The 27,866-nt window shown below is 35.8% G+C and overlaps 2 protein-coding genes across 4 annotated transcripts; both read right to left on the bottom strand.

Moving 5' to 3' along the window:
* Window positions 1-373: 373 nt before the first annotated feature.
* On the bottom strand, window positions 374-13,959 carry LOC133875568 (uncharacterized). 2 transcript variants are annotated; one of them, XM_062313740.1, is made up of 9 exons: window positions 13,554-13,959; window positions 9,355-9,426; window positions 6,195-6,284; window positions 5,518-5,560; window positions 4,250-4,356; window positions 2,562-2,657; window positions 1,983-2,173; window positions 1,780-1,849; window positions 374-730 (listed from the first exon to the last, which is right to left on the bottom strand). In XM_062313740.1, exons 1-9 carry the CDS (start codon window positions 13,731-13,733, stop codon window positions 623-625), a joined length of 957 nt encoding a protein of 318 aa, XP_062169724.1. In that variant the 5' UTR covers window positions 13,734-13,959; the 3' UTR covers window positions 374-622. The 2 variants fall into 2 exon arrangements, with proteins under 2 accessions (XP_062169724.1, XP_062169725.1); XM_062313741.1 differs by lacking the exon at window positions 9,355-9,426 and adding an exon at window positions 9,241-9,312.
* A 456-nt stretch (window positions 13,960-14,415) lies between these two features.
* LOC133874613 (1,4-alpha-glucan-branching enzyme 3, chloroplastic/amyloplastic) lies at window positions 14,416-25,812 on the bottom strand. Of its 2 annotated transcripts, none has more exons than XM_062312477.1 (21): window positions 25,399-25,812; window positions 25,144-25,215; window positions 24,752-24,816; window positions 23,622-24,311; window positions 22,536-22,702; window positions 22,348-22,437; window positions 22,014-22,089; window positions 21,503-21,610; window positions 20,643-20,733; window positions 20,334-20,435; window positions 18,983-19,085; window positions 18,162-18,299; window positions 17,961-18,032; window positions 17,722-17,826; window positions 17,063-17,140; window positions 16,884-16,991; window positions 16,429-16,509; window positions 15,871-15,975; window positions 15,473-15,558; window positions 15,308-15,362; window positions 14,416-14,890 (listed from the first exon to the last, which is right to left on the bottom strand). In XM_062312477.1, exons 1-21 carry the CDS (start codon window positions 25,662-25,664, stop codon window positions 14,858-14,860), a joined length of 2,691 nt encoding a protein of 896 aa, XP_062168461.1. In that variant the 5' UTR covers window positions 25,665-25,812; the 3' UTR covers window positions 14,416-14,857. The 2 variants fall into 2 exon arrangements, with proteins under 2 accessions (XP_062168461.1, XP_062168460.1); XM_062312476.1 differs by having other exon boundaries at window positions 22,536-22,708; window positions 25,399-25,809.
* Between the last annotated feature and the right edge of the window lie 2,054 nt (window positions 25,813-27,866).

Genomic DNA, 27,866 nt, shown 5'->3' with positions numbered 1-27,866 from the left:
TAGAAGTTTGACGAGAGCTTCATTTGTTTTTTGAAATTTGAGTTTCACGTCAATTTTGGGTGTTGTAGATGCTTTTTGGCCGAGAAGGTTTGACAAGTCGTTTTACTGTTTTTAAGTATGGCCCTTATGAGTTTGTAAGAGCTCTATTGTATACTCTTTGTAGACGTAAGGGCGTAAGACGCATTTTTAATAAAATTGCATTATTACTTATTAAAATATATATATATATATATATATATAGATGGTAGTTTGAGGGCCTCTGTTGACTTTTTCCAAATAAATATTTCCCCGAGAGAAGCACAATTGCAGTAAACTCAACTGGCTGAACCCAACCAGCATAACCTTTCTATGGAGGGGCTGGGGGCAAGAGAGATTTCACTAGAAACTACACATAAGATAAATCATTGGCTTAAAGATGATTCGACAATCAGATTGGCTTCTGCATTTCTGCAGAAGTTATTTTAGATGTATCACTAATTACAAGTAAACTTTGCCAATTAGGGCCATTAAATTGGATTAAAACGATAGATTAGCCACTCTTCCTACTGCCAATCTAGAGCAGGAAAAAGCAAAAGAGAGAAAATAAAATAGATGAAAAGTCTAAGACATGGCATAATTTTAATTAGTTCACCATCATATGATCAAATCCCCCGGCCTGAAGTGTGGGAACCCGATTTCCTCCGACATTGTGAAGCAACTGTTGCAGCCACCTTCTTGTGGTGGGATCTTCCTGGAAGCATAAATAAAGACCATGAAATTGGAAACCGGCCAAACAAAAGGGAAAAGTGATAATGAAGTGCAGAATTAGGTGATTTGCATTTTTGTCAAAAAAACTACTAGACTGTCAAATTCACTTGATTGTTTAGTATCTATAGTTCTTCTGAATGCAGAAACACCTAACATAAGAAAATAAAAATAGATCTTCAGTATTAAATAGCAAAGAAAGATAACATATATTCTCTCGGTTTGGTATTTCTTGGGTAATGCCTAGAAGAGTGATAGACCTAATGGCAGGCTGGTGGAAGTCGGGAAGACCTCTGAGTGCTACAATTTGGAAGATGGTTCCTATTTGCATTTTTTGGTGCGTGTGGAAAGAAAGGAATCGAAGGTGTTTTGAAAACTTGGAGGGTTCCTTGGAGGAGGTGTTAGAGTCTTTTTACTTACTTTGTATAATTGGTCGATGGCCTTTTTGTACCCTCTTTCAGTCAGCTATGCTGATTTTATTGTTCGTTTTTCTCTTTCTAGTTAGGTGTTTCCTTTTGTATACGTCCAGTGTACTGAGGGGCGCCTTACGCTTTCAATAAGACTATTATTACTTATCAAAAAAAAGAAAGATAACATATATACTCAAACAAATGTTCTATACCACATTTTTATCATACAATTATCTCACTTTCAATGCTGGCGTGATAGTTTCAACCAACCACTAGATTTCCTTTCTTTTTTTAATTGAGACTGTTACATCGTTGACGTAACATTGTGGAATAAAAATGTAGTTTCTAACATTATGCATATACTCATGATCCCTTCGTCTAAAAGAGTGGGAGTTACCATGTCTGTTCAAAACATGACACCTGTATTTGGGCTCACCAATCATAGATATCAATAAGGCTCAATTAAAAATTACACAAGGCCAAAAGTTAACCTAAGAGATGCAGCATTAAGGGCTATTCGTAGAATTGTATTTAATTTAAAGTTATTACTCAAGACAACTTTAATTACATAAATATGACACGATGAACTTTAAGAGTGCAACCAATAAGGAAAATAAATACTTACACGAAGGCAACTACTGAAAGTAGCATCTCTTAACATGTCCGGAAGGCAACTTCTTAACGCATCACAAGCCCTGCAACATAAAAATCCAAGAACAAATATCTTACAAACATTATTGAGAGAAAATCTAGGGAACTGGGCAGAGGGGGGGGAGAAGGATGTGGGAACAGTATCTGACAACTGGAATTGCAATCTACTTAACTGACCTTGCATTATCTGACAATCGAAGATAGCATCGAATAATATGTTTCAACAGTCGGGACGAGGGTTGTTCAGCAAGGGCTGCAACCATGTTCCCCAAAACTCGACCTACTGCAAAAAACCGTTCTGCTGTGGTACAAATATAATCCAAGCCCACATCATCCAACAGAATTTTTTGAACTATAAACGTTGCAACCTGCCATCACAGAACTTTTGTCAGACATTTATAAACCTTAAAATGCAATACCAGGTAGTCAGGACAAGGCCTTGATAATTGGGCACAATATGGCAAATTGAATGACTGGCTTAAACAGTTAGAAGTATTGATGAGCAAGAAATGTGTGTCCATTTCTGCATTTATCCTATGCAGCTTGGCAGCAAAATTTTGCCAGAGACAAGGGTGATGTAGAAATAATAATAAAAGAAAACAGATTTTGAAGGGGGGAATTTTCAATATGTCAAGGCTGTCAAGTAGGAACAGATCAGATGCAATACTCTTAAATTCTAAAAGATCAGTTCATGCTCAAGCGCCATTGCAGAGTGCAGGTAGTGAAGTCAAGCGCAATAAAATCAGATTACTCAACTGTTTTTGACAATTCACTGCCCATTTCCATAGTGCGAAGGCACAGCGGAATTATCTCTGTCGAGAGAAGGAAACTAATAACTTCAGTATCATCAACCTGGGAAAAGAAAAAGAAAAAGCTCTTTCAAAATATACAGAAATATTTTGCTACTTACTGTGACAAAATATATCAATCTATTGTGTGTATGTGTGCGCGTGTCAGAGAGACAGACAGAGACAGAGAGAGGTACAACCAAGTCGTAGTATGTGCCAGACTGCAAGTACATATTAATATAAAAGGCAGAGTTATACATGAATATATCCGATACTTTCTTTGTTTAGATGAAGAATATTTGAAACACAATAAACGTTTGTATGAATTAAACATCCCGGTGCTTTATACCACAGGACTCAAGGCCATCTCAGAGAGGGTTACAAGTCAGGTTCAAAATAAAAGCAGATACTCATCTAAGAACGTTGTGAAGGTGAAGATCCCTTTCCCCCCCTCCTTTTAAAAAATGACTTTTCATTACTTTTATGCATTTTATGAAGTGGAAACAAGAAGTCAGCAATGTCCCCTCCCCCTCTTACAAAGAAAAGAGAAGTTGAGGAGTGGAGAGATTGACCCCTATAAAGCACATGATCTCCTGTGGTTTACCTTAACCAAGACTGCCTATGAATTGAAGGCTTTACAAACATATACGGTATAGGGACAAAGTCAGCAATCCCATTGCTAACAATATATGAGTCAGGGACGGGAAAGATATGCAAAATTTCTCAGTAACAGTTATTTGGCTACTTGCTTGCCCCCTATAAAGCTCATGTTCTCCTGTGGGTTACCTTAACCAAGACTGCCTATGAATTGAAGGCTTTACATATACGCTATAGGGAAAAGTCAGCAATCCCATTGCTAACAATATATGAGTCAGGGACAGGAAAGATATGCCAAATTTCTCAGCAATAGTTATTTGGCTACTTGCTTGCCATTCCCCGACTGAATAGCTACAGTGGATATTTTCAGGGCCAATATGTACAGGCTTCATACAGGTCAGTGACTAAAAACTCAATCTCTCTGCAGGTTGCCAACCAAAATTAAGGTTATCCTTTTTTTTTGATAAGTAATAATTCATAAAACAGCGCAAAGGGGCGCAACCCAAGTACACAGGAAGTATACAAAAAGAGCCCCTAGTCAGAGGAAATAAATGAACATGAAAGTAAAAAATCAGCAAACGACATACGACCCGGGCTATGCGCAGACACCCACAAATATAACATCTGAAGCACATTTCTACAAATAGCCCCAACTGGAAATTAAGGTTATCCTTCATCAGCTGCAGTATAATCGTAAGGCTCCATCCATCTTGCTTATAGCAAAATCAAATATGTTTTCTTTTTCTGCTTGTAGTTTACTTTGTCTCATTTTATCCTAAAATCTACTATGGCCTTGCCCAAGATTAGTAAATAGAATGATTGATTTGCTCATTTACTTCCATATTTTAATTTATGGGTTAAACACAAAAGAAATGGGTTTGAGATCACATGTTGCATTACGCCTCACGAGTGCTAAGTATACAATTGGCATGTAAATATTCTATACAAAATTTCATGTGTCTGAATACAATGCAAAACATCAAATCATCACTATCAATTAAAGTAAAATACAAATTTGCATGAGTTCAAGCAGTATAAACGTCAGCAAGGATGAGATACCTTCACCAAGGCACCAATGACACCTAAGCTAGTCAGCCTCAAGTACTCAAATGGCCTTGACTTGCTTGTTGTATTAAGGAAGGGGTACAGATATAATGGTATATGAGCTGCAAAAAGAAGAGGTCTGCTCGAAGTCAGTACTTGAAACCTGAACATTTAATTATAACATATGCCTCTTATGAAGATGCCATTGCCACCAGATGATCTTTCTTATGGAGAAAGGTCTTAAGTTTCTCTATTTCTTCTTTAAGTACTTTTTTGAGCAATAATGGTGTACACTATTATAAGCAAAAGGTTCCGTGTACAATATGTACAAGGTAATTATGAAAAGAAGCATTTTTTTTTTTAATGACGAGCAAATGGGCGCAACCTAGTACACAGAGAGTATACAAAAGAACCTTTATCTAAAGAAAAAGAATAGGAAAAATTCAAAAAATATGCAAAACTAGAAATAAGCAAACTATGATTGGCGGATATCCAAGTATATAAAGTGTTGAACACAATCTTCCGCAACTTTGTCACCAAAGTCTCTACATCTTTAAAGTTCCAAGCATTCCTCTCTCGCCAAGGACACCACATTAAACACAATGGAGCCAACCTCCATACTTCCATAATTGTACCACGCCCAACATGTCCTCCCCAACCGGCCAACAAATTAATCAACCGTTTAGGTATAACCTACTCTACACTAAACAGATTAAGAATGTAACTCCACAATTGTCTTGCTACTTCACAATGAATCAGTAAGTGATCAATGAACTCCCTACTCTTCTTAGACATGCAACGCCACTCAACCGCAGCGATATTCTTCTTTCTCAAATTATCAAGCATCAATATTTTTTCTAATGTTGTTGTCCACACAAAAAACACCACCCGCGGAGGAGCCTTGACTCTCCATTTACTCTTCCATGGAAAAGAGGATCCATTCTACCTAGTTAACACTTGATAAAATGACTTCACTTCCCCAAGCCCCCACCCTTTTCTAGCCCAACCATCAGTTTAGCTGCAGCTTATAATTTTAACAAGATCTCATCCATTATACTATATCAGATACTACTGTGATTGCTCTTCACATTTGTAGGCTACATCGGTGGTTCAATGCAAATGACAGAACTTCTGTAAAAAACACTAAAAATAATTCCATCAAAATATGCTTTATAGATATAAATTACATATTCTGTTCTCTCACATGTTAAGCAATTACATCAAGAATATAAGACCAGATTGAAGCAGGTAAAAAGACATGTCGAAGATATCAATAACATTACCATTGAGGAACAACATCCTTGTGTCCGGGTGAGAGGCTACACACTGTAAGAAAATACACAAAAGAATGCAAAGCATCAGCACAAACTACAAACAGAGATTCAAGAACAAAGAGCAAGTGATGCAACCTACATTTGTCCTCTCAAAGTATAATAAGCAAGTAATGTCCACATTGAGGGTAAAAAAACAACAAGTAGCAAGGCTATCATATCTTAAAGTACAGAAAACCAAAGCTACTTTTTGTCAAATTGATTGCATCACATGCACAAGAATTTCTTTATAATTGCGCCAATTTGCTCTATGCCAGAGAGAGTTTAACCATTCAGAAGGATATTTTATATAAATATCAGTCATATAGGCTTATATAATAAGAAAATATGTAACAGGAAAGGAATATGATAACCAACAGTATTTAAACCACCAGTAGCAAACAGTTACTTCTGCTAAGAACTAACTGACATAGCCTTCTCCATCTATTTAAGGTGAGCACCAATAGCATTAAGTACACTGACATATTTAAACAAGCCAAAGGTGCTTCATCATTGCAATCAAACAACTCAACTCCAAACTCACCTTCTAAAGACGATGACACAATTGTACAGTCCAAAATTAAACAAAATGTAGTATAAAGTTCATACCGTAGTGAAAAGTTCAAATATGAAAAGGGAAAACATTTTACCTGGAGAAGTGCAAGAGCATTGCAAACTCGATTTGACTGTGCAGGAGTTAGATTTGGCGGTGATAAAACAGGGTATATTGAAACAATCTCCTGCAAGTAGAAAAAGGTTCAACATCATGGAAAGAAAGCATCATAAGATCATGTCTGTGAATCACAAATCAAAATATTTCCAATTTTGGAGATTCAACTTCTAAGGAACAAAAGTAACAGATCTAATCACAAGAGCTAACAAAGATTCTTGCTTGTGTAAAGTGATTATTTAGCGAAAATAATAATTCAACTAAAAAATCTCCACATGCAATGACATAAATTCAGTGATAATGAGTTGACATGTCAAATCCTTATTAAAGGAAAAAGACAAAAAAGAAATACTTTGAAACCACATGTTTAAACCAGCTATACCAATAGGTAAAATTGCAACTGAGATCAAAAGATAGATTACCCATTTATAATCAACTACCATAGGATAATTTTCAATCTATATATAGATTTTTTTTGTTTGCCTTTATTCCTTCATCATCCCTCCCCTCCCCTCCCACTTAGTGATATTCAACATTAGTTCTGTTTACTCTTATTTGGAGTCTTCTGAAAACGGGAACATTGGTTCATGAAATCATAAATTTACTCGTGCTTTTCAGATTGGAAATTAGAAACAGTAGATTCTCTTCTTGATCTACTCTATTTTTAATCTCCCAGTGGGTGTAGGGAAGGATAGCATAGTTTGGAAGCCGAAGTGCAATGATGAATTTGATGTCCATTCTTTTTATGAGGCTTTGAGAGGATCTAATCAGGAGTTTTTTTTTTTTAAGAAAGTTGTTTTTGTGGCTTGGACACGTAAATTGGGGAAGATTTTCACTATAGATCAGTCATCAAAAGGAATACGATTCTTGTCAATTGGTGTTGTATGTGTAAGCCTACAAGAGATTAAGCTAAACATCTAAGGCTTCATTACTCTGTCGATAGATTTCTAGTCTTCCACTTTTTCTTTGTTTGGAGTTCTTGGGTGATGACTTTTTTTTTTTTTTTGATAAGTAAGAGAGGTTTTATTAAAAAACGCAAAGCGCAATCAAGTACACAGGGAGTATACAAGAAAGGCAATTAAGAAGAAGAAGAAAACAATACAAGGAAATCGTTATAGCTAATTACTAGAGGTGCGAGATACGCAGCCGTCCAAGAGTACAAAGAATGAAGAAAAAAGGAAATGAGCTCCTCTATGGTTCTTTCTTTGTCCTCAAACTGTCTATCGTTGCGTTCCCTCCACAAGCACCACATAAGGCAACAAGGAACCATTTTCCACACGACCGCATTCCGAGAGCGACCACCCGTCCACCAGCAGGCGAATAAGTCTATCACCCGAAGAGGCATCACCCAAGACAGACTGAAACGACTAAGGATGGCATACCAAAGAGCGCGTGCAACCTCGCAATGAAGAAGAAGGTGATCCACAGTCTCCCCGTTCATTTTGCACATGCAACATCTATCAATCACAATGACACGCTTCTTTCTGAGATTGTCCAAGGTAAGGATTTTCCCTAGCGCTGCCGTCCAAGCGAAGAAGGCCACTTTCAAAGGAGCCTTGGTCCGCCAAATGCTTTTCCAGGGAAAAAAGATAGCATCTTTGCAAGCAAGAGCCTTATAGAAAGAACTAACATCAAAAGATCCTTTGTGAGAAAGAGACCACCAGAGCCGGTCTCCCCCATCATGAACAACTCTGGAGGAGTACAGTAAAGAGAAGAAGGAAGCCATGACGTCCACCTCTCAGTCGTGGACCGCTCGAAAAAATCTAACGTCCCACTGATAGGACCCGCTAACCACTACCAAGTGGTCTGCCACTAGAGCATCCTTGACACAAGCTATGTCATACAAAACTGGAAAAGCTTCCTTGAGGGACATCTCCCCACACCACACATCATCCCAAAAACGGATCCTGGACCCATTTCCCAAGATAAGTCTGGTATAGCTACAAAACAAGCTCCACCCTTTCCTAATGTTCTTCCAAATCCCCACTCCATGAGACCCGGGGGGGTCTAAGGAACACCAACCAGCCCAAGTAAAACCATACTTTGCATCCACAACAGATTTCCACAAAGCCTCTCTCTCATAAGCATAACGCCACAACCACTTCCCTAAGAGCGCCTTATTGAAAATCCTCAAGTTTTTTTTTTGATAAGTAATGATAGTTTTATTGAAAGCGTAAGGCGCCCCTACGTACACTAGAAGTATACAACAGGAAACACCTAACTAGAAAGCGAAAAAGAAGCAAGAAATTCAGCAAAGCTGATAGATAAATGGTACAAATAAGCCATCGACCAGACATACAAGGTATGGAGAAACAACTCTAGCACCTCCTCTAGGGAGCTTTCTAGATTCTCAAAACACCTAAGGTTTCTTTCTCTCCAAATACACCAAAAAAGGCAAATATGCACCATCTTCCAAGAAGTAGCGCTCCCAGATCTCCCAGACTTCCACCAACAAGCAACTAAGTCAAGCACACTCCTAGGCATGACCCAGACTTTCAAGTTCCGGATGCCCAAACCACCTTCAGAGATAGGAGAACAAACCTTGGACCAACTAACCAAGTGATATTTGAATTCTTCGCCTATGCCACCCCACAAGAAATCTCAATGCAACTTCTCTATACGACTAGCGACACTGGAGGGAATAGGGAAAAGGGAGAGGAAGTATGTAGGAAGATTGGAGAGCGTACTCTTTATAAGAGTAACCCTACCACCCTTTGACAGATACAACCGCTTCCAGCTAGCCAACCGCCTCTCAATCTTACCTACTACCTACCTTTAATGATGTTGAGCTTTCTAAAATTCAGCTTAAATCTTTATTTTTGAGACCATTATATGAGTAGATACTTGCTTTCAGATACTTTCAGCTCTCTAAGTTAGCAACTGGGGAAGGAATTTCAAGGAATTCTTTAAAAGACCAAGTATATAAGCTACTAAGACAGACCAATTTATGACAAAACATGAAGAATATGGTACGAAAGGGGGAAAAACAATGAAAGGAGATAAATTGACAATCATAAAGAGCGTACCTGTAACAGTGCAGCAATAGTACCAAAAGAATTCCACAACAATGGAGCCAAATCTTGAAATAATTCTCTTTTCTAAAATAGAAAAAGAAACAAACATAAATTTATTAGGCATACCTGTATAAGTGCAGCAATAGTACCAAAAGAATTCCACAGTGAAGGAGCCAAATCTTGAAATAATTCCTTGTTCTAAAAAATGAAACCAAAAGGCAGACACAAGTTTATGATTATGATTGCAGCATACAATGGCTAACCATTCAAAGATAAGAACATGGACATAATTCATCCAAATATTTCAACTAAATCAGTCATTGCACAAGTCAAAAGTCATCCCAAGTGGTTCATAATCTATATCGTTTACTTGAAAAAGACAAAAGAAATGAAAATAAAGTCAAAAAGATTCTCATTTGGGATGAAAAAAATAAGAATTTTCTTTTATAAGCACAGATACATAGGTGTCTCATTATTAAAAGCCCGTGCAGTATAGTATCAAACTACTAGGTAATTTACCCCAATGGCTATAACAAATTATTTATGTTCCTACGCATATTCAAATTAAGGAGACAAATTTAAATCTTAAGCTTATAAAAAGATAATAGTATCCCTTTTTCTCTATCCCAACTGAGGGGTAGGGAAGGAATGCCTTAGTTTAACAAAAAAGGAGAATTGCAAGAAGGTTCTCAAAAAACAAAATTAATTATATCATATTTAAATTCTATAATATCTCAATTCTTCATTGAGTCCAAGGAAAGTATTAGTCACATCTGTGCTACCATCACTTCAAAAGGACTAGTCAAGTTATAATTAGAACTTTCTAGAATCACTTATAAAGCCTAGTCTCATATAGTAAGGAACCAATGTAGGACTTAATACCCATAAGTATCTTTATAATTTATCCACTCAATGTAGGCAATTCATCTTCCCAAAGTGTAAGTCTCAAATCCCTAATGTCCTCATTACGACCCAAGTCATGCAGTGTTCCAATGAAACAGGTGTTACTAAATTACTCAAATACCATTTGTAACAACCTAGGGAAACCACTAGGCACATTTGTACTATCACTCTAAAGGACTAGTCAAGTAACAATTGAAGCTCCCTAGAATCTCTTACAAATGTAAACTAATTTTAGAGGCATGATGTGTCAATTTAAATGCCCAATTAGCTTATTACAACACAATGATTTAACCATCAATGAAATAAATAGTGCTGCTAATCTTTAAGAGCATCTAAGGTTTGGACGAAGAAAGCTCCAGATGAAAAGTAGACAGCAATAATGTTATAAAAAAACTCCAATCGCTTGCACTCAATGTTTCTTGATTGAGACCCTAATTACAAACATGATCAAAAAGTCTCACTCGTTGCCAGACCTTCTCTCTATTAGCTATCATCCATAACAATGCAAGTTTAAAATCATGGTTTAAATTTGATGCTGCTGACATGAGAGTTTAGGATACATTTGCATATTGTATATATACATTTATCAAAAGATTATAACACACACGTTCAACATTACAAGCCCAATGTCTTAGGTGATGAATGCAGTACTATCAATCAAATCCTACCATAATTGTTTCATCAAGGTGCATCTAAATGTTAGCATAGGGTTATCCATATTTTTTAGGGTTAAATACTTTTAACCCTCATGTGGTTTATGGCTAAAGACGGATATGGTACTTCTATCCAAACACTTAATGAAAGTCTACGTCACATGCCTTAAAAAACAGACATATATTAAAAAACTAAAAAAAAAAAAAACTTTAACATAAAAAAAATTTAAAAAAACTTTTTGAACAAGAAAAAAGAAAAAAAAAAAAAAAAAGAGGCTCAAAATCGGGATGGACATAGACTTCCATCAATTTTTTGACGAAAGTTGGACGGAGGTACCATCTCCGTCTTTAACCATAAACGATATACCATCTGTGATACGAAGTGTGAAGCACAGGGGACAAAAAATAAAATCGTTAAACCACAGGGGGCAAAAAGTTATTTAACCGTATCTTTTAATAGGGAAAACTAAACTTACCCCCCTCCCCCAAATCTACCACCCCATTTGTAATGTCCCTTCAATCTTGCAATTTGATTAATGTACCCTATTGATCTACCAATGGGGTTGCAATGTCCACCTTTTGCCCCCAAAAAATACAAAGATACCCGTAAAAAAACAATAAAGGCACAAGAATAAATTGAGAAAAAAAAAAAAAAAAAAAGACCCACAAACACATCGCGGATCACCAGCTTAACCCACGGCCACGCAGTGGGTTAGTTCATTTTTTATTTTTATTTTGAATTTTTTTAATCTTTCTAGCTTTTGTTGTTTATTTAAGAGTATTTTTGTCTTTTTGGGGGCAAAGAGGGGACATTGCAACTTCAATGGTAGATTGGTATGGTAAACTAACCAAATTAAAATATTGGAGGGACACTGCAAACGGGGTGGTAGATTGAAAGGGTTAAGTGTAGTTTTTTCTTTTTAATATTATCTTTTTGATAAATAATATATATTTCAAAAAAGCGCGGGGAGCAATCCAAAGTACCCAAGATGTATATAGGATATCCCTAATCCATAGAGAAAGAAGAACACAAGCATAATGATCATTATAAGAACACTCATCCAAACTATTGGAAACTTGTTCATCAATCCTTGAAACAGTTCGTTTTCCCATTCTAGCATGTTGCACTCATTGATTTACTAACCAAAATATTCCAATACAATAGTGCATGTCATGTCATTTAACTCCTATCTACTTCAAGAAGCAATTTAGAGAAACCAATTTTGTTTTTATAAGTAATTTTTTAAAAGCAATTAAAACTAAGGATGAGCAAGACCGCCATGACAATTTGGAGGCCAGAACCCATGTTGTCTACAAAACTAAGTATGAGTGAGACCACCATGACAATTCGAAGGCCATAACCCATATTGTCTACTTGTTTGTTATGTGTTCATGTCATTTATGACAAGCTCCATTTCCCATAACACCAAACCAATTTAAACCCCATTATTGCATGCAAAATACAGCTGTGCTTTTGTTTTTTTCCCCTACAAAACATGAATGATTAGGATCCTTCATATTTTCATTTGATAAGTAGTATCCTCTAGATTTTCTTAGAGTAAATCCACTGTGGAATCCTTAAAATCTTGACCACTGTTTTCAAATAAAATGATTCAGCTTTTGCCAACTCAACATAACCACATTTAGAAGACTTCAATTTTTCCCAATTCATGGTGCCACACTCAGTGGCAAATGCTGAAGTGGCACTCATTTATTATTATTATTATTATTAGTTTTTAATAAGTAATCGAAATTTCATTAACAGCGTAAGGCGCCCAAACTACACAAGAAGTATACAAGAGAAACCACTTAGCTAGTAGGATGGTGGCACCATTTAATTTAAAAATGATGATTAGGATTTTAAGAGCTCCACGGTGGAGGTATCTTAGGAAATCTAGAGGATCCTGATCCATAACAAACCCGCCAAAGCTAACATTTCCATCTAAAATGGCCAACATATAACGAATCCATCAAGAATTTAATCTTGGTACCCTAGGAAATCTTGACGATCCTGATGCATACAAAACGCAATGTTTCCATCTAAATCGGGTAACATATTACATCCATCAAGAATTCAATATTGGTCTTGATGTCCAGTTTGATTACCAAGAAATTTATTACATTTTTCTAGAGGATCCTGATCCATAACAAACCTGCCAAAGCTAACATTTCCATCTAAAACGGGCAACATATAACAAATCCATCAAGAATTGAATCTTGGTACCCTAGGTAATCTTGATTATCCCGATCCATACAACACGTAAAAGTTAATGTTTCCATCTAAATCGGGTAACATATTACATCCATCAAGAATTCAATATTGGTCTGGATGTCCAGTTTAATTACCAAGAAATTTATTTCATTTTTCTAAATCAAAGTGAAACAGAAACTTTGAATTGTTTAACAGCCCCCCCCCCCCCCCCCCCCCCAAACACACACACACACACAACCCCAAATAAAAGAAAAAGAAAAAATCCACGCTGGTTCAACTACATAACTGAGGTGAGCTTCTTTTCTTTTCTTTTCCTCAGTTTTCTCAGCAACCAAACACAATGCAGTCAATCAAAGCCAATTAACATTATTCCCCGATTTTTTTCCGTGTTAAACCTACAAACCCAGAATCCCTAAGAAAATTCAAAACCCCAACTCCCACATTTCCAACACACAAATGAACCAAAAAAGACCTAATCTTTAATGAGCAATATATCGGAAGAGAGAGAATATTAATAAAAAATAGTCAAATCGAATCATTCCATTGCGATTCGGTACCTTAGAAAGTTCGAGAAGGGCGTTCTCTCGGAGTTCAGGGTTACTGAGGTCGAGAACCAAGTGCTCGGCCGAGGCCATTTTCCGGTCCTTGTTCGCCGGAGCTCCTGCGCCGCTCGGGGCCGACGCGCTCGGACCCCCGAACGGCGCGTTCATGGAGAGCGATTGGGGAAGATTCGCCATCGGCTACGGAAGTCGCACTTTCTATTGTGAGAGAGAGAGGGTCTTTGATTCATATGTGGGAAAGTTTATTTTGGGGTTTCAGAGAGGGATGGCCACGTGCTTTGCATGCGCGTAGGAAGGCCTGTGTGATAATACAAGTTGTTTGGTTTAAAGAGGACACGGGTACTCGCGCTGTCGCGTCGCGTGAGGAGATAGATGTTAGAGAGCCTTCCCGTGTTCGGACTCTGATTTTCCGAGGGCATTTCATCTCCGAGCAACTAATTAGTACTAGAATAGTATCCAACATAGAAGACCACCAAGTCCCACGTTGTTTTTTCTTTATTTCTTTCTTTCTTTTTCTTTTTTATTAATAATAATATTTACATAGTTTCAAACATGTTTGGAATATTATAACTCGTGAATTATTAAAAGCATGAGCTAACAAGTCAATCATTAACTAATTAAATTGAAAAAAAAAAATCAATTTTTTTGCTTAATTATTTCATCAACGTCAATTTATAAAGAAACTTGTAAAAAAAATAAAAAATTTAATACTCTTAACAGCACTCATATAATTTATACCATTATAATCTGACTCAGGAGATTGAATTCCAATTTTTTTTTTTTTAAAAAAAAAAATCATACAAAAATTATACGTTCTAATGTGTTCATTGTTGTATAGTTGAATCATTGGAATTGTAAAAACAAAAACAAAAAAGATTTACATTACAAACTGAAAAGGCTTTGAGGATATTCATAGTTGAAGTAGAAATGACATAAGTGGTCACAAACAATCTTTTGTTTTCTAACCAAAACAATAATAAGCCCTTTACATGCCTTCTCTATCTCTTCAATGCATATCTTATATTCCAAACTTCCTATCCAATGTCTACTTCTCATACTCTATCTCATCTTGAATTCAGAACTACCCAACTTATTGTTGCATTCGTTGTGTAAACTTGGGCTGATATAAGATCAATATCCGATATTACTGTAGCAAAGCTTCCAATATTCTATACCTCCAAAAAGAACCACAGACAGATGGAGAATTTGCAGGTCTGGTCCTTCCCTTCTGAATTAGAAGTTGCTATTAGCTTATCCTTGGAAATCTGCTGCACAAATTCCTTTTTGACACTGAAAATTGGTCATATTCTTAAGATCCGATTTAATTTGTAAACCTGCAAAGACAAAAGAATTTAGCTCCACATCAGACAAAGTCAGGCGATAAATGATACTTTGTTTTAGAACTATTTTGTGTATGGAATATTTAGTTGAAACAAGCGCTTGTTGAAAATAGCTTTTTGTCTTTCTAGTCCCACATTCCGAAGCTGGTAGTAAGCAGGACTTGATAAGTAGAAACGAAGCAGAAATGACTCAAAGCAGAAGCGTCTGAAAGTGGCAAGGAAGCAATGCACAGCAATTAAAATTTTGTATACCTTTTCATACTCATTTGCTTATTTTACATCAGATATCTAAGAGTAAGTAGTGTATATGATGTTTACAATCATTTGATACGAATTTGTGGTCCTACAGAAAAGCGTCCTATAGGATGTGTTCAACCTCCTTCCTGTTTGTAGCAAAGAAAATGTACCAACCTGGGCAGTCCTACTAGGCAGGGGCACTACTAAGCAGTTTCGGAGGCCATCAACTCTGCATAGACAGAAATGTCAGAACAAGATAGAAGAAAGTACGACCCTAAGTAGATGCACCAAAAAAAATGTTGGGAATGTAGGAAAAGATTCAAGAAACTAAATAACTACCTTCTGCTAATGGTTCTTTGAAGATATTGGTTGTCCTTCATCTGCCCTAGACCTCTATACTTCGTTTCATCAGTGTTTAATATAGCCTGTTTCATTAGAATAACTTTATTGATCTGCAGTATGTCTGAATGCAAGGGTTGCCACAAAAATTAAAACCATTCAATTTTTTGTTAGTTACAAGGTCATTTAACAAAGATAACTAACTTCGTTGATAATGCAAAACGCAAACTCTATAGAGCCGTGTCTCGGTTTATATATTTTACGAAAGGTGCCTTCGACACCCTGTATCTTTGTATTAATGGCCGTACCCAGATCACAATGATAAAGTGTTTTAAACAATCAGGAATTGAAGTTCCATATCTGAACAATAAAAGAATTACAAATGCATTAACACTTACTTGATACTCTCCAGCTTCCTCTACACCTACGCTGTATCTTTCATAAGAATCTGTTGGATGAAAATTGAATATGAAGAGAAGAGGACCTCGCATGTAAGAGATTACCTGCAAATTGCAAAGAAAGTACTGAATTCTGAAAGGTACCAGTTTTCAACAAAATAAGGGTACACCATGCAGCACCAACTACATAATGTATGCGTTTGTGCTTTTTGTACAAAAAAGAAGGGTTGAAAAATCGCTGTTGGACTCCAGGAGACATGATGCTAGATAAGGGACATTGATTTTAAATAGAGGCAGCATCATTATAAAGCTAAACGACACAAGGTTTGACAGTACTATCAGAACTTCTTTCTATAAGAAATGCTGAGCCGAGAAACTAAAACAAGTAGCAACCCCAAGAGCTTATTTCCTGAAAGAAGTCACAACTTTGGCCTTAAAGATACATAAAAGTACATAGACATTACAAACCTTTCCTCAAATAAATTGGTGAAACGTAAAAGCTGGTTAACTGAGCTGAATATGTATCAAGTAATTGAATCGAAAAGCAAGTTGCCATACCATGGTGGTGTCATTAACATGGTGAACGTTCGATAGACCTCTTGCAAGTACTCTCTCGTTTTCATCCAACTTCATCAAGTCCTAGAAAAGAGGAAAAAGTGACATGATCTGTTACCATACTATGAAAGTATTTCCTGCTTAATAGCCAAAACACCTTTAAAATGTCATAAAATAAGCCCAAATGGAAACTTAAACTAATATGTTTTTCACCATAGAACCAAGAATAAAATTCAACATTTCCCAGACAGTATAAACTACATCCATGTGATGGGGAAAACATAATTATACAAACTCTAATATAAATACTGAGCAGTTCAGCAATTTTTTGACAAGAGCCACTATAATATATTAATATCCAAGTCACTTCTCACAGAAATTGAACCCTGAATGTTATGATGTAAGCATGCCATGATACCAAGATTAAAAATTTGCAATACAAATCATTAGATTGGCACCTTATCGAAAGAAAATAAATCACGATGAACTCCACTTGCCAAAAGATCCCACCGACGGTTAGCAAGTTCAAATGAGAAATTGTTGCTTTGCATTGGGAACTCAACCCGCTGGAACATGAGAAGATCATCAGTCACATGAAATAAAGTCTATATGAATAGTACAGGGAAAGTAACCTTACCTTCGGATGCCCAAATTCATTGCCCATGAAGTTCAGGTAAGCATGGCCACCAATCGTAAAGGTAATCAATCTGATCATCTGCCTCAGGATCAACGAAAAATAAATAATTACTAAAAGAAGTGAATAGATAAACCAATAAAAATCATGAAATTTTCTACCTAATATTAAAATATATGCTTCACAGTCCACCTAAAAATGCTCCCTTTTTACATTATTAACATACATTATACGTAGATAATATCAATTGTATTTCAATACAAATGTTACAAGTGAGAGAGAGAAGGGGCGGGGAAGGAAAAATATATAATAGAGAAAAGGAAGCTAGTTTTGGGCACCTTGTCTTTTCAATAAACAGAAAACCTTTTTTGAATAATGCATTTCATTGTTATATATACCCTACATCGAAACATGTTCTTCTGCTGTCCAAATCAGTGGCCTAAGCACAAATAGAGAAAGCAACTTATGCGAAAAAAGAAGAAAGGAATTTCCGTCACCTATAAGTGTTTTTTTCACTTAAAAAACAAAATATATATATATATATATATATATATATATATATATATATATGAAAGAAAGAAGAAGAAGAAAAAAGAAAGAAAGAAAAGAAAAGAAAAGAAAAGAAAAAAGGAAAAGGATTACAACATGGGTAAATATCATACTTTGTGTAAGGAACACCCTCTAAGCAATGATTCCTTTGAGCCGGGAGAATGCTCCCTGATTTCACCAAACAATATTTCTGCAAACGACCGCCCTCCAGATATTGACTGACATACAAGATTGTAATGACAAGTTATAGTAATAATATAACACATAAGTAAGCTAAAATCTTCAACATAAATTATGTTCTTATATAGAAAGAGTTAAAGATGTGGAAGAAAATATTTGAGCAGTTGATTACTTGATTATGATTTTCAGCATACATAAGCATCTTATCTGCATATTGTTTGTTGCCCATTAATGCGCTGACTATCTGCAGTATAAATCTAATTCAATAAATACTGGAATCATGGAATGGAAAACAGACATTTAAAGAATTAACAACAAAAAAGCATAGTCCTGTTCGACAGTGAGATTATCTATATTAATCAAACAATACAACCTTACTCATGCTCCATTCATGGTCAGGAACATTCTCAATAAAAGATGACCACATCTCAGACACGGAAAGATTAACATAATAATCAAATCCCAATCCACCCTGAGAAGTTGGCTCGCACAAACCAGGATAAAAGGTTGCCTGAACAAGAAAATAAAATTTCATAAAATACCAAAGAGCGCAATAAAAAAACCTAAATATTATGCCATATGAAGGAAAAGGCCGATATACGAAAGTATAAGGTTTTAACAAAATTACCTAGCATGATAAAAAGGGACGATACTTTTTAGAAACTAACTGCAAATCAAATCATGGGCAAAAGATATAAATGAAGCAAGACATTTTCTTGTACTCTGGAGCACTTCATTAAAACGGACAAAAAAAAAAAAGAAGTTTCTTGTCATCAAGAAAAAGTTCTTAAAAGAAAAAAGTTTCCGTAGCTCAAGCCAGATATGAAAACACTTTAAACCAAATGGTGCCAAAAAGTTATATAATCTAATTCACTATAGTAAAGAAATCACATCATATTTCATAGTTAGTAATAGAAGAACCAATATATTATCTGCTGCTAAATTAGAATTATAAAAATAAAAAATAAAAAAAAATAAAAAAATTGTAATCATGTTGAGATAACTTCCTAATGTGTTTTGTGCACATGTGCAGTTAATAGATGCTGTGTATTTCATTTAAAATTCAATCTATACTATTACTTTCGAAGAAAACAAAGAAATTGTCATATACTTTTGATGGTGAAAGAGAAAAAGATGCAATTAAATTTGTTGAGTTTTTAGAGGAAATAGAAGCGAACAACATAAAATACTTGCATCTTCAGCAATTGTTACTATATTTGGATGAAGAGCATGCAGTATCTCATTTGCCAAAATGAGGTACAACAATGCATCCTTGTCAACATATTGATTACAGTACCTGCAATAGAACACAGTTTAAAATCAAATAAAATGTCAACTAACCTTAACCATGAAAGTTTGGGACAAAAAAATGAAACCAGCTGGATTCATGAATAATTGTGAGGCTGAATACAGGGTACTAGAGTAAAATCATATAAGGTCAAATTTAGTCAACATTTTAAAATCATCAGTTCGATATTTTAGTTCCCAATGCAGTTACATCTATCAACAATTTAACCATTTCTTGGTGTTAATTAATGCAATTCAGAAGTTCCATATATCAGGAGAACCAAGAAGAGTGTAAAAAGCATAAAATTTATGGTCTTAGTTAAATATAGCTTGCAAGCCAAAGTTAGGCTAATGAAAGGCTGCACATGAAAGCAAGTTGTTCTTTTATTTTTGGGTTAAACACCTTTTTGGTACCTGTGGTTTAAAGTTTTTATTTTTTGCCCCCTATGGTTCAATTCGTATCACAAATGGTATTTGGGTTTTGGGAAAAGACCAAATTGGTATCTCCGACCAAAAACTAACGGAATACCACATCAGCGCCACTTAACATCATTAAGAATGCAACACCTATCTTATTTGCCACCTAAATCGCCACATTAGCGCCATGTCACTACCACATATTTTTAAAAAAAAAATAAAAAATAATAATTGAAAAATCATTAGGGGTGGCCGAACTACCCCCTTGGCCAAACCCCATTTCTCTTGTGCCAGCCACTTCCAAGGACCAAAGAGAGAGAGAAAAAAAAAAAAAAAAAAAAAAAGTTTGGCCTTTGGGGGTGGCCGAACCACCCCCATTTTGGCCAAGGGGGTGGTTCAGCCACCCCTAACGATTTTTCATTTTATATATATATATATATGTGTGTGTGTGGCAGTGACATGGTGCTGATGTAGCGATTTACGTGGCATATGGGAAAAGTGTCACGTTCTTAATGGTGTTAAGTGGCACTAATGTGGCATACCGTTAGTTTTTGGACGGAAAAACTAAAGGAGGTATCATTCAGTCTTTTCCCAACACCAAGGTACCATATGTAATATGAATTGAACCACTTGGGGCAAAAATAAAAACTTTAAACCACAGGTACCAATACCCTATTTAACCCTTTATTTTTTTTTTAATTTCCAAAGGGATTGAAGCCATATTTTTGGAATGTAAAGCGCACTTGTTAAGCTCAAGACAGCCTGACGTCAGTGTCATAAAAATGAATAAAGTAGATGGGGTAACGAGTGGAAAATGAAAAGGTTCCAACTGATGACTTACTCCTCCAAGTCACCAGTAAAAGAAGCAAAACCATTGTGCGTATACATCATTGATGAGAGTGAATGGAACTGGAAACCATCAATCTGATACTCGACGACCCACCTGTTCAAACATCATTGCATAAGCAATACCAACATTATACACCCAAAGGGGCATGCCAAAAAAGAATTGTTATAGTTCCCCAACAATAAACAAATAGCAGATATATTAGAAAAGACCAATAGACTGAAAAATAACAGTGCAAGAGTTAGTCCACTATTTCTAAAATAGAAAATTAAAAAAGGATGACTGCTTCTGCTTTGCAGTTACCAGTTCAGATTTGAGAGAAGAAAATGCAGCACATCAGGGTCGCCATACTTGAACATTCTGGTACCCCAGTATTTGTGATGCCCTCTTTTACCTATTCAAGTAGGAAACATTGAATGCAGAAATAAATGATATTTGAATAAAAGAACAAAGGTTAATTGATCAGTCTGTATGCTCATTGCACTGATTTTGACTCTTTCAATTGTACAACAAAAACATTTATAAAGGACGCCCATTTAGAAAGGATACAAAAAGATGAAACTGGCTCATAACTACATATGAAATCCAGATATGTGGTTCATCAGCACATACAGTTCCCAAAATAATATATGGGAAAAAGTAACTTACTCTAAAACTTCAAAGCAAACATATGGAAGCTTCTAAGGAAAAGAATTACTTGTCATGGTGAAAAATATCTCAATGCATGCAAGATTTCAAAAGTCTTTGTTTATATCCTTTACCTGAGGTTGATTGACCTTATAATGGTTCTGTTATATATAATCCTCCAAATTAAGAAAAGGGGTTCTTACATTAAACAGGACCATGGTCCACTACTTTTCCCCACTAGCCAGTTACAAACCAATCTCTCTCTCTCTCTCTCTCTCTCTGAAAAGTGGATGGAAGTAGTTGATTAGAACAATTGGATACCATATGAGGCATGATTAGAAAACTGGAAACCTAAGAGTGTTAACAGAAAAGCGTTAAATTATAGGATGCATAGATGCATTTTGCCTTGTTTTTCTCCCCATGAGCCAGATCACAGACAAGCTCATTAAGCAGCAGCAAGGCAAGCAAAAAGAGCTAACTAGGAGGAGAGACCTACTGTCAATTAAAGAAGAGGCACTAGGAGTTTGAACATATACCAGTATGAAAATAGCAGTCATTTGATCCATCAAATAGGGACAGTCCAACCATCTCATCTGCAGCTGAGTAAGAATGGACGATGTCTAAGAACACCAGCAGTCCTAGTCCTGTAAAATGTAAGATATATTTGACGGTGAACAACAAAGAACTGAAAATTTTGGTAAGAAAAACAAATTTTTATGCTAAAAATAGAAATATGTGCTCATGTCTAAATATTGCAAGGTGAGATGTTTGGTAGTTAAACAGTAAATTTTATTCAACGGGGCTTATTTCATTCTCATACTACCTGGTGCTACTTGCGTATGTGAATATTTTTGTTTCCTTATAGTATATGCCCATTCATTGTTCAAATCTATACGAGTATCTTACAAATATAATTTTATTGCAAGAAGATGTAGCTCTCACATATGCTATTAAGCTGACGAGAACTCATTCAGCCATTTGAAAAGGCATCAACAAAATACTTAAAATGAGTCAATAAAATGAAAGGCATCAGAAAAAGAATGCAACCATGTGCTTCATCAACCAAGCGCTTGAAGTCATTAGGAGTGCCATATCGACTGCTAACAGCATAGAAATTAGTAACCTGCATTGCCAAGAGATGTTTGATCAAATTCATATCTAGATCAAGTTGCATATATCTTAAAAGCATGGATCAGGCTCTGGTAATACAAAGCCTATATAATTTAGAAATCAGAAGCTTAGGCAGATTAAAAACAAAAATAAATAAATAAATAAAGTGAATACTGATGTCTGCAATTTAGGGAACTCTAAAGTTATATATTAGTAAAATGTTATATTGTTTGAAAGGATAAGGAAAAGGGAAAAGAAAAGTTTAGCTCACTCGATAACCAACAGTAAAATAATCTTTGTGCTCAACAACTCCAATCAACTGGATTGCATTATATCCAGCTTCTTTAACATGAGGAAGGACCTGTATTGAAAATAATATGGTGCAAAACAGAAAAAATTGAATAACACATCACCATATTGAAGGGATAGTGTAATAATAAGCAACAACCAGGGAGTTACCTTCTCTGTAAAGTCATTAAAAGAAGAAATTTTTGGCTCTGACCCACTAATTCCAACATGGGATTCATATATGCGCAAGGACTTTGGTTTTTTTGGATGTGTGTATTTCCACTTGTATGTGGATTCAGGGGGTGGTTCCCAGTGGATTGCAAAAGCCTGCTCTCCATCTGCATCTGAATACAATCAGCATTTAGATTAAGTACTTCTCATGCAACATGCCCAAAAAACTTGTAAAAGATGTACATAATCAAAGGAAAAAAAAAATGACTGCTATAAAGATGCTCCTAACAAAATAAGGGGTAGCCACTAGAGTTACAAGCAGACAGAGTACTCCATGTATATCCTGTGCTTAGCACTTGCAGTAAATAAAAATCGTGCCTCGCTGCTGCAGATTCTACATTTAAGGCATGTGCTGATTTAAGAAAAATGAACATACCTCACAATTGATTGCACAATATATTTATGAGGCTAGTAAAAACAGAATCAGGGCCCCGAGTATAACAACCCACAAGATAAAACCAATGGCAACAACTTGGTATGCCAAAGATGAGTCAATCCATACCCAAAAATCACCTCACCACACTGATATCCTGCCCAGAGATTTTTATCACCAGGGTCCAGACAGTGGGGGGTTCCTAAGTTCAGAAGTTGAATGCTCAAAACATGAGGCTCCCTTCAGCATTAGACTTGTTCAATAAATAGTTGTAGCTTATAGGAACAAGATGCATAATCATATTGGCTAGTCTGCATATGCAAGGTGGACAACCCAAAGGAATCATACTACTAACATGACTTCATATCAAAACCTTAGGCACAATATGTCAATATGTACATCAGCATATATCCATATATAAATACATTGATACAGATATATGTGTATGTAAGTACATGCGTGCACACATGTACATTATATACATTATGAGAGAGAGTCAATATGGTTGTTGGTCATTTGCATCACGAAAATATCTTCTTTATTTATTATAAACTGTATTTTTCTACACGTAAAAGAGACAAGAAATGGCACAAGAGGATCTGTTGCCCAACAAAGATACAATGAACAAAAGACTTATGGCAGGTTCAAATTACCTGGTTGCACATAAGTAGCCCAAGCAGGCACTCGTTCCAATGGTCCACTAGGAGTGTTAAAATAGACCCTGTATTTGCTTCCATGAGGAATACCCGGAGCGTACTTTTCCATCCATGCCTTCCTTCCTTTACGTATCTCTATCCAGTATGCCAAGGGAGGCTTCTTAGAACGAATTTTCTTTAACCATTCAGGACTACTTATCACATTAAAAATGTCGTACTCTTTTCCCTTATCAATCACATCAAAAGGAGGTAAGTTACTAGGTGGGTCATTTTTATGCTGTTCTTTCCATGCCTTATATCTTGTTTCTGGATCTGGCATTTGTCCCATTGTTTCTTCTAGTTCCTCTAAAGATTGTGGTCCATTAGGACCAAATATTTGCTCATACAACTTTGCTGGAACCCCAAAACGGTCTTTAACAAATCGGTCCTCTCCAGGTTCCCAATAATCATCATTTGCTTTCTTGAAGATCTCTTCAATGGTAACACCACTGTCACCTTTATCATAGTCATCAACATAGTTATACTGTTGAAAATAGAGTTCGTCCGGCTTTTCTCCCTCCCTCAACTTATCTTCAAGAATAACGAACCAGTATCCATAATCATCATGGCCGAAATGACCCTCTCTTGCACAATTTTCTGAAGGTGACCAACCATTGAAATCACCAACCAGTGCACAATAGCGAGCACCTGTATTCAACATGCTTAATTTTTGTTTGATAAATAAAAAAAATTAAAATTCACAACATAGGAGAAGCAGGAATTGGACAAAATGGAAGTTGGTTCCAAGGGCAGATTACAAAATGATGATAATGGTCATTGCATCCAGTTCTTGGCCCAGAGAATCTGTGTCTAGTAGCAATTGAGTCATCCTAAATATGGCTTAGGATTAAGTTTAAAAAATCTTGATCATCTGATTATTTAACTAATTAGAAAGTTATTGGCCAACTAATTTAAAAACCTGGTAAAAAGCAGAAAAACAAAATATAACTAAAATTTTTGTAATAGTAGGTGGTTTCCTTTTAGATCAGAATTAGAGAAACCTTGAAGCTAAAAATTTGCCTACATAATTAATCAAATTAGAGAATCAAATTAACGAGAAGAAGAAACATTTGAGCATAACGTCGAACCTGGAGCCCAGTCCATATAATCAACCCGATGCTCCACATGGCGATGCATGCCCAATATCTCAAATCTAGACAAGAAAACCAAGAATAATCAGCCCTACCTCAACAAAACCTCAACTCAACCAAAATGTCAGCTACATTGAATCCCGTATGACCAAAACATACCAAAAACAATTGCACACAAATCAAAATTACATCATAGACATTCTCACAAACATATTCAGCATAATTGTTCGATCATTCGAAATACTTCATCCTTTCCAAGAATGAGCTTAGAATTTCAAAAAAAATTAGACATGTCCTACCCACCAAACCAAAACTAGATAACACAATCTAAAAAATAAACAGAAAATATTTCTAAACAAGGAGTTAAAATCGGATTTAATAGGACTAACCCAGAAGACATGTCCCTGAGATTGACGTGACGTTTTAAAATTTCATCTTGGAGGTCCTTCAACGCTTTGTGCCTGCATAATTTGATTAAAACAACATGTACGACACTAACAATTTACTAAAGAAAAAGCAAAAAACCTATTACATCAAACTTCCAACTTCTTTTTCTCTTTCTAAAACTTTCTTTTGTCAACCAAACGCACCACCACATTCTCTACTTATTTTTAACCTTTTTTTCTCTGATATCTTGTTTATACCTTTCACGTAGGAACAGAGCGAAAGCTTTATTGGAAATGCCGAGTTTGGTAAGAAAGCCAACTGGGTCGACCCCTTTCCCGCTCTCTGTCACGCTCTTCTTCTTCTTGGGGTGTTGTTGTGGTGGTTGCTTTGGTTGCTCCGTGGCTGAGCATATGATCTTTATTTTTCTGGGAAAAGTGAGCCTCTGCTGTCTGTGTTGGGACTGGAATTGTATGAAGTTGTTTGGGTAGAGGGAAATACCGGTTAGAAAAGAAAGTGAAGTCATTGTGAGGAGTAGGAGAGTAGATGTCGAAGCTAAGACAGAGTGAGAGTGAAAGGGTTTAAGATAAGAAGTGCTTTGAACCAAGGTTTATGAGTCGACTCGGGAATAATCACTGACAGTTGAATAAAGGAGGACAAATTTTATTTTTATTATTTTCATCACACACTTATACATAAACGTCAATCTTTATTTCTTGAAAATCTGATTTTTTTTTTATTATTATTTATTTGGGCAATTTGGGTTTTCTAATGGAGAAAATAGGGTTTTTATCTTTCTTTCAATTTTTTTTTACACAAAAGTGTCGGCCTTCACTTCGACGACACAATCTCTAATCCCTTCACACACACTGAACAATTATTAGACCACGTTAAACTATGGATTGAAGATCAATCAAACACCTTAAGAAAAGATTTGCAGGGCCGACTTGCCCTTAGCAAATAGGCTCTACATCCTAGTTTGTTCAAGATAGGTAGACCCTCTCAATCTTCCCATCTTGGGTTTTGAACAACCTAAACGAAAATTTAAACGGCCTAATTTTAGGAGATCCAAATCATAAACGGTAAGGCAACCCTAAAAGGATAAGAGAGGTGATATACAGGGGACGGAACCGTCTCTTTGCAAGCTCATTTTGATTATATTTTATTTTTTTTATCAAAAAAGCCTGTTGGGGGACAATTTTTCGTCCCCAAAAATCATTTCCCAAAGGATAATAGTGTAACTGAACTTCAAACTCTCAACTATACTATACTATGTGCTCATGGAAGCTCAACTTGTTGGGAATAAATTTCACTCAGTCCGGCCCAAGGAGAAGACAATAGAACTCCCGGGAAGTCCAATCCTGAGAGATAGACACTTAGGGAGTGTTTGGAATTGCAATTTCGCAGAGAAAAAGTGTGATTTTAAACCAAATCGCAGAAAATGAACAGTTTGAAAACTGCATTTTTAAAAAATTGCGATTTAAAAACACAAAAAAGTGTTTATTCAAATCGCAGGCAATGTAGTATTTTTTTGAAAACACGGTATTTGAAAAGGCTAACCTGTGATATTAAAGGTCAAACTGCGATTTTGTCAAACACTTAGGGTGCGTTTGGGATTGCGATTTCGTAGACAATAAGTGCGATTTTAAACCAAATCGCAGAACATAGATCGTTTGGGAACTGCGTTTTTAAAAATTGCGATTTGAAAACGCAGAAAATCTGCTTTTTCAAATCGCAGATAAGATGATGCTTTTTTGAAAACGCAGAAATTTAAAAGTAAATTCGCGATTTTAAAGGCTAAACTGCGATTTTGCAAAACGCTTAACTGCGTTTTTAAAAATCACTTTTTTCAAATCGCACATTTTAAAATCGTTATTTTAAATCTCAAACCCAAACGGACCCTTAACTGCGTTTTTAAAAATCACTTTTTTAAATCGCACATTTTAAAATCGCTATTTTAAAATCACACTTTTTGAAATCGCAAACCCGAACGGACCCTTAATAGCTATTCTCAATAAATCAAGTATCAGTTATCCTAGTAGACTTAGATTATGACTACTCAAAGTTAAATTGAAGTAAGAGTCATAATCTGATTAGCAGTCATACCTCAGTAGAATCGGGATATGACTCTTATTCTAAGTATAGTTTGATCAGTAGTTCTATTCCCGGTAGAATCGGGATAGGATTCAAAGTCCAATTAGATCAGAAGTCAAATAAAAGATCAAATCAGAAATCTAATAAATTATCAGATCAGAAGTTTAATAAAGGATCAAAATCCAATTAGAACTCTGACAGCGGTTTTATATCAACAAGGAGCAGGAATCATAATCCAGGTTTGACTCTATCTCATTGCCTATAAATAGGCACATACTTCATATATAAACTCAGACTCAATATTCAGGAGAGGAATCCCTGGAAGGATCCTGTAATTTTAATTGTTTTGTAGAATTATTGAGAAGTGTGAAAAACATCAAAAGAACGTACAGATTCATACCATACCAAAAACTGTACTAACATAACTCTTCCTCGCTGTACCAACATAACTCTTCCTTGGGATTGGACTAAGAGTTTAGGCCCTAAGCTTGTTTCTCTGTTAACCTCATACATTGATTTGTTCTAATGTTGAACAATAATACGAATCATGGTATTACTTATGTTTCAAATGAGACCATAAACAACATAGGTGTGGAATCATATGCATCAGAGTATTAAGGCCTGTGTTATCAAG

Source organism: Alnus glutinosa, chromosome 8, assembly GCF_958979055.1.
Source record: "Alnus glutinosa chromosome 8, dhAlnGlut1.1, whole genome shotgun sequence".
Classification (NCBI taxonomy): Eukaryota; Viridiplantae; Streptophyta; class Magnoliopsida; order Fagales; family Betulaceae; genus Alnus; species Alnus glutinosa.
Note: the sequence above shows the minus strand (reverse complement) of the source record. Positions and strands in the feature narration are given on the sequence as shown.